The 14082-nt window shown below is 42.5% G+C and overlaps 1 protein-coding gene across 1 annotated transcript in view; it reads right to left on the bottom strand.

Moving 5' to 3' along the window:
- The window catches only part of roraa (RAR-related orphan receptor A, paralog a), a 188377-nt gene that overhangs the window by 54357 nt on the left and 119938 nt on the right, over positions 1-14082 (bottom strand). Inside the window, exon 2 of the mRNA XM_073471556.1 lies at positions 8461-8490. Coding sequence (XP_073327657.1) covers positions 8461-8490 — 30 coding nt within the window. The remainder of the gene's footprint in view (positions 1-8460; positions 8491-14082) is intronic.

Here is a 14082-nt window from a genome sequence, read left to right as displayed (position 1 = left end):
CTGGACCCTCTGAACAAGGTAGGTCAACAGGAGGCAGCAGCGGCTGGCCCACTTTTAGTCTTTCACAGCACCTTTAAGTTTCCTCCAGCTCTGCCACAGCTGAGCCTGACGGACACACTAAGACCAGCCTGGTCAAGGGGAGACACTGCCTCGGTGCTGGAACCAGTGTACTCGCTGTATCTGTTGACTCAGTGAAGCTCGTCCTCCCAGAAGTACAGCGGGCCAAATTAAACGTGATGAGAGGTAAAAGCAAGGGGGGGAATAGTATTCTCATAACATATTTTCATCATCATCACGGTATGAACATGCATAATACACACATGAAGACTGCCTGGAATGCAATGAATAAGGAAATCTTTTTTGTGCCGAACATTCCCACTGAGCATGCAAACATTTGACCTATCAGATGTAGCCCTGGGCACATGTGCCATGTATTCACACCATTCAGCCAGTCAAATGATTAGCCGTCAGCTACCCTCAAAAAAAATGGTGTCAATTAGGTGGCGACTGTGAGGATAGCTACCATGATGGCCGAGAAGGGAAGGAAGAGCTTATATAGGCATTTCAATATTTATCATCACATCGTAATTGCAATATTGATTATCACAAGTCTCACCAGTCTCACATTAAAATGTGTAATAGCTACTTTGGTCCACAGAGGAAAATGTATTACTTTCATAATAATGTCTCTAAAATTGTGAGCTACTCTTTCCTGCTTATTCTTCTTTATCGTCCTGCGTCCATGTCACTTGACTGTCATGTTTATCTCTATTCAGCAAGTTTGATTAAGATGGCAGTGTGTTGTGGGTGGACTTGTTGCACTCTTGTTTCGGCTCTTCAGGTTGGAAAAAAGTTAAGAATATCAGTTGTATTTTAGACCCATAATAATGAAACTAATAGGTTTTGTTCTGTGGACCACTGTAGTATCACATATTTTTTATGTGACACTGGGTTAGTTGATGCACATCACAGATTGTCCTCATGTTGTGCCTAATCCTCATTCAAAACATTACAATGTAAAAGAAAACAGAGAAACAAACAGGAAAAGATTCATAATTTGGATGGAAAGTTCCCAGACTTATCCATCTGAAACTGCCTGCGGGAATTTCATCACAAGACTCCCTAGTCTTCTGTAACACAGCCGCCACAAAATAAGTGGCAAACACATGATCGTCTGTTCTTTCACAAAATATAGAGCCACTTTAAGTCAGCATAAGCCTTTGACCTTAACATTGCAGGTAATGCACATTTAAATACCTACCTCAGTATTCATGTTTGTCATTTTACTTGTGAAGATTAGGTGTAAAAAGGCTATTTGAAACCAAAACACAGGATTAAGGGATAATGCTGCTCTGTGTCTTGTGAGTCGACCTTGATTCTGTAATCCAGCACAATACTGGAGAACAGCATATTTCTCTCTCTTGTACATTCAATACTCTCACTGTGGAACAGCTCATTCTGATGTAATGGCAAAAAAAAACATAATGGCACCACGCTGAAAGAGAATGTAATCTGAATTAAAGGGGACTTCATTGAAATATCTGTGTAACAGAACTGGAAATAGCATTACACGATTTTTACAAAGGAAAAATATTATTGAAAGTACCTTTGCATTGATTAGATATATATAAAAAAGGAGGCTACATGAAAGTGAGAGCTGACAGGAGAAAATATGAAGACAGTGAAAAAAACAAACATAAGTAAATTGATTTGAATTACGCCGACCTGCACTTTAATGACCGTGTTGAGAAATGAACTTGATCTTTAGAGTGAACCAACCTGCACTCAGCCATGGTGCTATTAAGGACTGCGCCACTTAATCAGAGAGGACGCCAATTTAGCAAAGAGCTAACTATGCAGGAGGGACCCTCTGTGGCAGCAAACAGAGCATTGTGTCACCTGACTGGAGCAGGTACGTATACATGCTCTCCTCTCTTCTCCCAGTCTGCCTTATTTTCCTGACTCCATATCTCCTTTCCTGTTTTTTTTTCCCTTTCTTTTCTTCCCCCTGCCGCAGACACAGTAGAATGAAAACCTGCCTTTGATGTCTGGGATCCTATAATGCTGAGCAGTAGAAATCCGCATGCCTGTTATCTGTAGAATCTTAATGATGACGGCTAACTTCACAATGGGTTAACCACAGCTCTCTGTTCTTGTGCTGCACACCCACAGAAACACAAATTAATAGCAACGGAGGAAAAAAACAGCATTTCTCTAATAAAGCAGATTCAACAAAATGTGCACAATGCGATCAGCACAAATGTCAATGTATAATGTCACCGAATGCTTTTGTGAGCACTTCTGCTTTCTTCTCTGTGGGTGTAACTTTTTTCCCCCACAGTTTCTGAACAAAACGACATTATTTGTTGAAACCACATGATCCTCACTTCAAATTTATCTAATTGAGTTTCAATAAACATTTGATGCTCGGTATGCAAACAGTCTAGTTTGTTGTGTTTTGTCCCAACATATTTCTTTTTTCTTTGATGCACGCTGTGAAGATTATTATTGATTTTGAAACGGTGCTTACAAGATATTTCAAAAGAATTTTATTATAGGGGACATCTTACTCGTTGCATGGTTTATTCAACAACATTCTTCTGAATAATTCAGGAATTAAATTATATATGTTAATTTTACTCGCCTTTATTCATGCATGATATTGCATCAGAATTTTCCTATCCTAAAAAATCCATGGAATATTTCTGACAATAGATTTTTTTTTTTTTTTGCTCTGCTTTAGTTTGGTATAATTTCTCTCAACGTGCACTCCAGTGAGAAGTGAAGACGATCAATATCAGAAACATGCTGGTCAGAGTGATAAGCTCTGAGCACGAGAGGACAGTCGACGTATACGGCTGCGACTGAGGAACTTGATGAAGGCACAAGGACATTTAATTATGGCCCCCATCTCAGAGCTCCCCCATCAGCATCAGTCAGGATCATATCTGGAGGAGCTCCATGACCTCCGCCTCTGTCGCCCTCCATGAATCAAACCTTTCATTACATGCTGACACTCTTGTCCTGCACTGAACGTGTGTACACCATGGGAAAGTGATGAGGCATCGGAAACCTGATGAGTGACGGATAACCCGCGCTTGTGCAAACGCTGGCTGACTGTGTGCTGCGGTGAGTGCGAGGCCAGCCGTGCCCTCCCAGCCATGCCATGTGCTTCGGCTGGCAGACGCCACCATCTCAGCATAGCCCTCGCTCCCTGGCCCCTCTCACCTGAGGTGGCAGACAGCCGGCAGAAGAGAAATCGCCCACAGCAGATGGGGCCACTTACTTTGGCTGGCCCATCCAAGCATTGTTTCCTTGTCACATGTCACTTACTCTTGTTTTCTGGTCTGACAACACTTCCAGACAGGGCCTTTCAATTTTGGGTGAGACACAAAAAGGGAAGGGGTGAGGAAAAGCTGACATGGCCTCTCTTCTTTGAAAGGGCCGGCACCAAGAGAAGAACCAGATTAAGAGGCAACAAAAGCAGAGCGCCCCCACAAAAAAAGCTGCCTGTGCACCCCTATGGTTCCCCTCAACACTCTCGCCCTTATAAAACACCCTGGGCCCCCAGGAGACGATAAAAGGAAGCGTCCCTACCCACGAAAACGTATGCAAAGAAAGTGCATGTACAAAGGCCATTTGCAATTTTACAAAATGGCAGACATAATGCTTTTACTGAAAAATGAGGGCCTGCCATATTGTGTTGGAGGGGAAAAAGTATGGCAGCCGAGGAAAAATGGAGAAAAATCATGCTGGCCTGGTTTACGACAAATAGATAGCTCTATTGATTTCCCTTTTACAGTGACTGTCCATCCCTCACTGTTGTGATTACACTGACCTATTTCAGAAAAAAAAAAAAAAAAAAAAAATAGCCGTCTATTATAGATTAAACCAAAACGTCCAAAAAGAAAATACTCTTTCTGTGGAAAAAACAAATAGAGTAAGATGAAACATAACCTACAGTACAGAGGGAGAAAAAGATTGTGTCAATTTAAGCGTTCAATGTTGCTCTGGGAGAAGAGGAAACAGCGAGTTCTCGTACCACGCTGAGAATCAAATAACTTTTCCACAGAAAGAGCGGCTGTACTTAGTGGTGCCCTGCGTTGTCAATTCTAACTCTAACAAAAAGGCAACAACATTAAAATGATTGCAATATTGCCCAGCGTTTAAACATAATAATGCCATATTTACAAAACTTGGAATAATGTTTGGTGAGAACAACAACAGAGTATAACATATTGGATAATAATCTAAAGTACTGTATGTGCTTACTGTATTGTATTTTTTACTCTAATACACTACAGTACAGCGTTGTGTGCTTTGTGCTGATGATTCCTCTGCGTCTGTGTGTATTGCTGTGTGTGTGCTCGTCCTGCTCCACTATGTCTGTGCTGCGCGTCTCACTAGACTATCTCTCCGCGCGTAGCTCAGGGGACTCTGGCTGGCTGATCTTCATTATCAGCCCTAGCTTAACAATGTACTGGATGCACTTCCCACATGAGTGCAACTAACAAATCCCCACAGAGCTGAATCAAGGCAACAATGTGATGAAATACCTTCAAACAACCACTGAGCATGGAACACTGAGCTATGCAGAGACAACTCACACTGCCCCGGGCGATTCCACAGGAGTGCGCCTGTTGCCAAGCAAAATTAGACAGCAACTGGGACATATTATTCTTCTAAATTGGCAATGTACAGCCCTATTAAGGACCATAAATCTCATGTTTGATTAACTGAAAATACCTCAACTCACAGAGCCAATGCATTAGCATTCTACAACTCAGATATCCAAGCGGGTGCTGCCATGTCATTTGGAAGTAAAGCAGATGCTTTACAGGGGTGAAAGCTGTCATTGTGCAGCGTGAACACAGAGAGCATTATTGGGATTAATAATGCTGTCAGCATACTTTTCCAAACATACACCAGACTACTTTTATGAGAGAAATTTCACATGTGCAAAGGCATGAAATCTACAATCTCTGGCTTCATTACTTTGAGAGAGTCTCAATGACTGATGACTAATTTCACTGCAACTCCACACTCTGTTTTTCTGAGGCAGTGCAGAAGAATCTAAATCATCTGGTTCCTTTAAAACAGATTGGCTGTACTATTACTATGTGAGTGCACATCTCTTGACGAGAGAAACTCAATACAAGCTGCTAGCAAATAAATGAAGACACAGGAGCAAGGCCATGTTTCTCAATCAGTGTAAGGAGTCTGTCACCACAATGGAGATAAATATAGGGCGAAAAATCTGGGAATCTCCTCAACGCATCTGTAAGACTGAAGAGAAGAAGCCTCGTCTGTCTGCTTTTCTCTTTTCCTGGAGTTACATTTGTACTACTGCCTCCCTCTGGCCACTCTATTCCCAATCTTAACTCAGACACACACCACATAAAGTACACATTAATACAGGGGGGTGGAAGAATGACATAAACAACTGTGAAGATATAATAAAATCAGTTGTGTCATCTTTAAAAAAAAAGCTGTAAAAGACTAAAATAAAAACTTAATTAGCACTACCACTGACAATCGTTTTTTTGATTAATTGATTAATTTGAGATGATGACGTCCACAAATGTCTTGTTTTGTCCACAACCCAGAGATATTGTGACAGTTTCCTGTCACTGAGGAGTAAAGAAACCAGAAAATATTCTTATTTAAGAAGCTTGTCAAAACAGTTTTTGTTGCAGCTCTCCACTTAATGTAAGCCTTTGTCTTATATCATAGTCTGAACATCAGTCGTATAATCAGTTTATTGTACATCTACAGCTGCAAGAGAGAGCGAGCATTAGCGCTAGGTAATCAGGAGATCTGCCCTGTTAGAGGAAGAGCATCCTGGCTACACGACCTATGTGTGTGTGCGTGTTAGCCAGTTCTCTGCTATTCGAGCTGTGAGATGGAGCCCCAGACTGCTGATGGTAGATTAGAGGTGAGACGTCTAATCTCAGTGTAATCAGCTGCTGCATCTGATCCTCCGCTCCACACCATCTCTCTCAACAGGTCCAAACAGAAACTCATCTCACAGCGACACGGCCTCGCCGAGGTAGGAGAAGCTGATGGTGTGTATCTGATGTCCACCATCGAAGTATGAAAAAAACTACAATAAATAAAACCCTGATATATTTCTGTCATCTCTTTTTTGAAACAGGCAGTTTAAAGGATACGCCAACTGCTACTGAAAGTCCACATAACAGAGAATACATAAAACTGTCAGGGAAATGTACAGGAAAACCACAGCTGACTTCTTGCTGAGAATTACAGCCTTGTGGTAAAAGAAAGTGTTGGCGTGGGGGCCGCCCCTTATGGCGAATGAAGAAAAAAGGGGAGAGAAGTGAGGGCTCTGCCTCAGACAGTAAATCTACCTAAGACCTTTATAACAGCCAGAATGAGGGAGAGGACATCACAGTCATTGGCACGATGATATAAGAATCTGTTTTCATCTAGAATACTTCACCTTCTGATGGCTCAATGATTAGTCCAGTCGGGTGGATGGAAGAGGGAAGTAAAGGAAAGAAAGATGGGAGAGGAGAGGAGAGGAGAGGAGAGGAGAGGAGAGGAGAGGAGAGGAGAGGAGAGGAGAGGAGAGGAGAGGAGAGGAGAGGAGTCTGCCAGTGAACAGCTGCCCCTGTAATTTATATTGATGAGGGGACAGGCATGGCAGGGAGCTTCCAGCAGTTTGATCACTCAGGCAGAGTGGGGAGTTAGTCAGAGACACGGCCCATCCCTGTGGTCTGGGTTGGACTCGGTAGACCTACTAAACACACACACTCACTTGCACACACATACACACAAGCAAGACTGCCAAGCTCACATTACGAGCGGCAGTGCGGACTGGTGTAGTGGGGAAGCCAATGTTTTCACTCCGAGAACAGAAATAGATCTACAGCCTGACTATAACCATGTAGGGCAGAGCAATCTCCCTCATTATTACTCCAGCAGCCTATAATCACCAGGCTTCTCTAAAAAAAAAAAAAAAAAAAAGACCTTCCCTCCACATTCTCAATGACCATTAACTGGCCCTTGAACGTCTTCTTGTGCACACAGCTCTGACGAGGTTCTACAGCCGCTTCCTGTCTGTGAGGCACAGCAATCAACGACTTGTTAAGGGGCTTTACTTTGATTTCCTCACGCGGACAAGATTTGAATATTTCTCACTGAAATGAGACAGCGTAGTCCAGTCTCTGCCCAGGGCTTTGAACCCAAGACTCTTAAATCATGCTCTTTGATTTGAGCCCCCTTCCGGTGTAGAGGTGCTTAGCGCCGCACTAATTAAGATAGTGGGGCGGTGGATGGTGGGTCAAAGCGTTTCTGTTCTACCTTGAAGAAATCCTGACACAAACACGAACACGCACACACACACATAAAAAGAAAAAAATTCTATAACCCCTGCAGACAAGCAAATAGCTTAACACACAATCATGCTGCTGTTTTGACGGGGCTGTTTGAGTAAGGTAGAGCTGTCTAGCTTCGGAGATAATATCCTTTGCCCTGCTGTCTGATGTAAGAAAGAGCCAGGGTGTTTTACAGGGCGAGATGCAGCCTCTCACAATCTGAAGCACTCCGACCGCTCTTACAGAAAAGCCCTCTGGCCGTCCCTCTCCACAAGTTTCATCAGAGTGATCAGAGCGAAAGGATAGCCTTCAGGGCTAGTTTCTTCCATTCACACAGTGGGGTATGAACACACACACACACATGTACACACATACGCAGACACACTGCAGTACACAGCACAAAAGCGATTTTACATGCCTTTTCGATTGCACTTCACACATGTCAAAATACAGTACAAATCTCTTGGAAATCATTGATTTCTACAGGTTTGACTGTTCATCAATTCTTTATGAGCAGACTGAAATTGAAAAGGCAGTGGTTAGAAAAGGCGAAGCCTGTGTACTATTGTTGTAGTGCACAAAGAAAGGCTTGCATCTCACATGTGAGACATGTGTCACATACTGTGTGTGTATCTTTCAATTTCAGTGATATGATCTGTACTTGAAGAATACAAACTCTTGGTAGTTAATGCAGCCTCAGAGGTTACAAACCACCACACAACACCACATCCGCGTTGTTCAGCTGCAAGGCCTTGCAGAAAACAAAGAAGTGCTTCAGCGCACTGTCTCCTTCAACTGTGCATGATTATCAAACAGTCATAAGACTGCATAGCATTTTAATTTCCTCTCTGGGGTTATCATCATATTCACACCAGAATGGAGATATACGAAATAGTGAACGTGGATGGCAGGGATCTAATTGAGGGTATTGATTTATTACAACGCAGGCAACATTATGTATAGGCACGGATTAAAAGGTGTCAACACAGAAACAAGACGATCTTGTCATTTCTACTGTATATGAGTCCTTTTTTTCCACATTGCGGCTGTGTAGAATTGTCTTTGTGCAAAGTGTTGTGCAACATAGGTAAAAATCAGAATAATAAAAACTCTTTGTACTCACAGGTATGTGTCTTCTTTGTTACTGAGATACCTGCAAAGACAAAACAAACAAACCATTAAACACATATACATAAAAAAACAACTGTAAAATACCCAGCACACACATTTATATGGAGTTCTGCTTATACAGTAGCTAACTGATAGTGTTCATCACAATGAAGAGGTTGACCCTGTGGTCCGACAGACTGTCACTGTCCAAGGTCACTGATGTGGCAGGCCCAGGGCAATTATGTGTGTAGGCTGGTGGCTGACCTACGGCCGTGCTACATCAACATCTATGACAAGGTGGCTGAAACTTCATCCTCTGCGGGCAATGAATGAGAAATTATACTAAAACAAACAACATTTGGAATGCTAATGTGTTGTGCAGCCACAGTGATTGGGCCCGAGCACATGAGTAAGCCTGTGGCCCAGAGCGGGATGGGGGCACTTTGACCTCAATGTTAGTTAGTTAATCCTTTATTTAAACAAGTTGTCTCACTGAGATCACAGCCTCTTTTTCAAGGGAGAGTGTACAAAAAATGTACATGAAGGCGTACAACAAAAGTATAATATCTATACAAATTAACAAACACAATACCAATTAAGTCAGAATATAAAGAAAACAATTACATGTAATGTTAAAAAGATCACAGTATAATGTCTTCAACAATTGAAATTGAAATCGTTGTGCATAATTAAATTTGTACACATCATTGTATTTAAAACTAATTTTAGAAAGCTTGAGATTGAAAACCAACACACAATGGTTGGTAAAAACTGTGAAACTTTTGTGTGGAAGGAGAGGTATGCCTATTAACCACAGATCTATATCTATGCAAAAATCCAATTCTGTATTCACCAGTTTTGCGATGCCAGGCCAGATTCAGAAATGTTTGTAAAAGTGTATTCTTTTAATTTCAGAACCTTCAGAATTGTTTGGATATTGATAGTGGTGAAATTCAAATTACAGATCTTGACAACAGCATGCACCTTTTCATTAAAAAGAAAAAAACAACAACTATTAAATCGAAAGAATCAACAGTATACAGCTGCAATTGTCAGATTAAGGGATGAGCTGGTGTGTAATATAACAGCACTTTCTGTGTCTATTATCAATTTATTGTGAAAATGAAAGTGGACCCAAACCAGACCCCTGTGGCACACCTTTACTAATTTTAAGAGCTGTTGTTTGTAAGTTTACACATGGCTTAATTATTTCCAGACAGTCATCAAACCAGTTCACTGAACAATAATCTACACCTTAAATAGAGAAATTTTCAAGAAAATGCAACCATCCATGATCTCAAATCTTTGGATAAGTCGATTGCCCGTGGGACTGTCAAAGCCATGAAGCTGTGATTTGCTAAGACACGGTCCACATGACATGGCTATAATATCACTTGTTTCCAGGAGGGCCTGTAGTAGCGTCCACTAGGATATATACAATATACAGTATTTCAGTATTTCAAGAAGGTAGTTTTGAATTTGGATGGTGAATCTGAGCAGCCTTTCATACATGTGGAATCATAGTGGATACAAAGGTGAATTCAACCATATAAGTAAGCAGTGCTGCTGCTTATAATAATAATAACAACAACAACAACAACAATAATAATAACAATAATAATAATAATAATAATAATAATAATAATAATGAGCACTGAGACATAGAAGAGAAAGGATCTAAATTATTCTCATCTTCCTACAATTTAAACTCACCAGTTTACTGCAAACATCACTCTGAGAGAAAATGTATACTGGTAGTAGATTAGATTAGTTGATAGATTTAATCAGCTATGGAATAGTTATCAGTACTATGTGATGTGAGTATTTGCAAACTGCTTATCAAACAATCGCTCGGACTGACCAGTGTGAGTCAGACCTGGCTGAGGCTGAGGCAGAGCTGGGCTGCCAGTGCTCATGCTGCCCTCCCTTGCCCCTTCGGGTGTCAACTCATCGAATGAGCCACTTCAGTTCTTGCTGTGGCTCCGGCTGCTTCTCCTGTCTGCAACATTGCTCTAATGCCCCAGGAGCCTGACGCGGACGAGCGCACAGCCAGCCGTGGTCCCCAGCGGCCCGCTGGATGCTCATGCTTTGCAGGGCGATAGCACACTAATAGATCCCACTTGTCATGCGGAAGCAATGGCTAATTTTTCTACAGCTTGCATTTGAAACTCGGGGGACGGCGAGCCTACATGATTCAATAACTCTCTGTGAAAAAGGCGTCTGGCCGGAGATAACAATGTTTCAGACACGTTTGAGGGGAAACGAGTCAAAGAGCAACGAGGGGGAAAACAAATAAGCCCTTCAGCCTCCTATAGACATACACACAGAAACACATAACTGATATCAACTCCACTGAGCAGAAAGAAGGGAAACAGTCACCTAGGGGCCAGCAGTCTGTGATGGAGCCCTTGCATTGTTCCAGTGCTCAGGGCCAAAAGCTTCCGTTCTGTCCAACTGTGACATTACGCAAGGAGAAAATAAACAGTAATCCAGTCTTAATTCTACACTTCAATCAAATGGCATGGAAGCCAGCAAGAATTGATGGTCCATTAAAGATCAGTGGTGTCAAGAAGCTGCAACACACGACAGCTGTAAAAGCCTAAATTAAGCAGTTAACTGGCTCTTTGTTTTGGCGGGTAAGACAACTTGTTAGACCGCATAAGGAACATAGCTAGTGTGCTCAGTGGAGAGTGTATCAGAAGGAAATGGCAAATAAGCAACGTTTTCCTGGCTTTTTGTCAAACCATACTACAGGCACACAAAAAAAAAACATTTTTGGATGTTTTAAAGGGAGTGGAGACAATTACACAATAGATATAATTTTTTCCAAAAGGTACAAAATGTTGCCTGTGTTTTTCTTCTTCTAAAGTGTTAAAAATTTTCCTTCGCCTGACCACAGATCTGAAATCTTTGCACAACAACCATTTGCTTTGCAAAATATTTATGACAAAGGAAGTGAAAGAATCACAAGTGTGTGTTTACAGTACATGTATGCTTTCGCCCAAGGTTAGCCACACAGACCACACTGATAATGTTCAAACTGAAAGTCAAGAAAGATCAATTTTTTTAGCACAGTGAAGGCTCATGTTTCCAAATCTCAGATTTTCAAAGATCTGTGTTGCAGTAATGAGGGATCTTTATTCTTTCTTCTTCTTCTTTTTATTTTACATTTTATATTGCTATGTTAATATGTCTAGGTTGTTCTTTTTATTTCACTGTGTTGTCATTCGTCTCTGTGTGTAATGCTGCTGCTACACCTTAATTTCCCAGCTTGGGATCAATAAAGCATATCTATTCTATTCTATTATAACTACAACATGTCCAACATATATTTGACTTGATTAATTATTTTTTATTATAGTGATTCTGTTACTAAGGCAACTCCTATTGCTTCACCGGTGTGAACATGCTACATTCAAATGCGTCACAAAGTCAAGTCTATTTAAGGAGGGATATTTACTGTAAAAGTACTCAGGGGAATTTCCACTGCAAACAAACACAGTGTTGTTTACTGGACTTTGGAAGTTACCTTCAGGCCAAAAAAACCCCATTGAATCCATGTACTACCCCGTGAAAATGCGCTTAATTGTTTTGAAACCTGCATTGTTTACGCTGTCCAGTGATCACCCTCTACCTCTCTTTTGTTGTCCTCATTGCTAGCTGTTGTGACCTGTAACTGGCATCAACTGTCAATACCCAATCCCCAATGTCCACCACGTCAACCCGATACTTGTGGTGTGCGATTGCGTCCTCATGCGACGCCAATGAGAACAGCTAAACAGATCACGTCTCTGCAACACGAGGGGTCAAAAACAAAAAGGGTTCAATGAAATCAGAACACAGACAGTTCACAGCAAGAGCTTGCGTTTGTGTGTCCTTCTGTCTATGGAATAAGGAGCCCCACCAACAACAGTCCATCTCACCACCCACTGAATCCCAAACACTTAATAATAGGAAAACTATTATCTGAATCAAAATGTTCTCAGGGGCAGAGAGAGAACCAACTCTCTCTTTCACAGATAGGGCTTACAGTATTTGGCCTGTTGCTATGCAGGTTAGAGGAAGCAGAAGGGGCGGGTTAGTGGGCCCACTTCCTCCTCTATGTGTCATTCAGAGCCCTGTGATTGGAGGTGGCAAGGAGAAGGGGCCACAAAGCCAATGGATGAGTCAGACGGTGAGAAAGAAGGAGTTAGCTCTGGGCACTGACATCGGCAATGCCTGCCAGCTCGTGTCTTCTCCACTGGATGGCAGGTTCAGAGGTCAGTGTGGAGGTGAAGCTCTCCTTGGCTGACAAACAGGCTGCTATAAACATGCTTACAACTTGAGGATCGCCTTTTGTAATGTGCATGTGCTTTGTGGGCATTATTTAACAAAGTAATGATAGAAATCAGAGCATAAAGGCAAGCCTGTTGCCTGTATGAAGTTTTCGGCTGAATTCTTATTTCCGCATTACCATTTCTCACAATGGAAGGAGGGACAGTTGTCACCATGTGGTCTTTGATCAGTCATATTTTCCCCTTGCAACAGTAAACAATTCAGCACATGTTCTCAAGAGACTTCACCTATGCTATAGAGGAAGAGAGGCGCTGTGCAGGCGACTGGAGGTTAACCTCCACCACATCTATCTGCAGGGGGGGCACACATCCTGTAAACATGCTACTTAGACAGGAGGAGAGTGAGTGTGGGGTTTGGCAGCCACAGTGCTGCAGCCGGCTGTGGAGCACCGTGCCATCGCAGGCGACTCAAAGTGACAGCGCTGTAATGAAGTCTGAGGCGCATGGCAGGCTGTACGTCATAATTTCAGGTTCCTTAAAGCCTGACAGGGAATGATTATCATGGATGGTTATTGTCACCCTGCCTCCCTGGGAGACGAGGCGTGCTCTGGGGTTGTTGCACCGTGACATTCAAAGTTACAGTCTCCTTCATATAATGGAGCTGTCCTCTCAGCGCGCTAATGGGAGCGATCCATTTAACCTGTGCCAGAAACACACAGACGAGGAAGTTCCTAATGCGAGGCCTCTCCCGTGGGGACGTCACACTCCCCCCCTGGCTGCTCCCTTCCTGCTGCTTGATTCATTGACTGGCGCTCCTCACTTATCCTCATTCACTGTTCAGTCTGGGGAGACAGGGAGGCTCGCTTCCTGCCGCCTGCTCCACATGCCACTGCTGCACGCCCGCCGCACACAAGGACACAGCCGGCACAACAGACCCAGCTGCAGGAAGAGCCAGTGAGGGCCCAGTGTGGAATGGGCTAGACACCTCCTGGAATTACGGGTCAATACCACAGGCCTTGGGAATGCTGGCAGTACACACTCTCTACTGATAATAAGGCCTCTCAGATACAAAGAAACACCACACAATAATGAGAAGGTTTGGTTATTGTCCTGTCTTAATGATGGCAGTTGTATGGGACTGTTAATTTTAGGCTACTCCTGAGGTTGCTGGCTAATGATGGCGCCTAAGCCATGGTCATCTTAAGAATGATAGATGTAGCCACATTCAGTAGTCCATCTTTTGACTGCTGCCGCCTGCCCGACTGACAAATTGCTGCTACATTCCTGAGAGAAAATAATTAGAAACAATTAATGTGTTTCTCTTCTTAGCCATCACAAAGCTCTAAAAGCAGTCTCAATTG

Source organism: Pagrus major, chromosome 8 (genome assembly GCF_040436345.1).
Source record: "Pagrus major chromosome 8, Pma_NU_1.0".
Classification (NCBI taxonomy): Eukaryota; Metazoa; Chordata; class Actinopteri; order Spariformes; family Sparidae; genus Pagrus; species Pagrus major.
The sequence above is the reverse complement of the archived record's forward strand: the minus strand, read 5'-3'. Positions and strand labels throughout refer to the sequence as shown.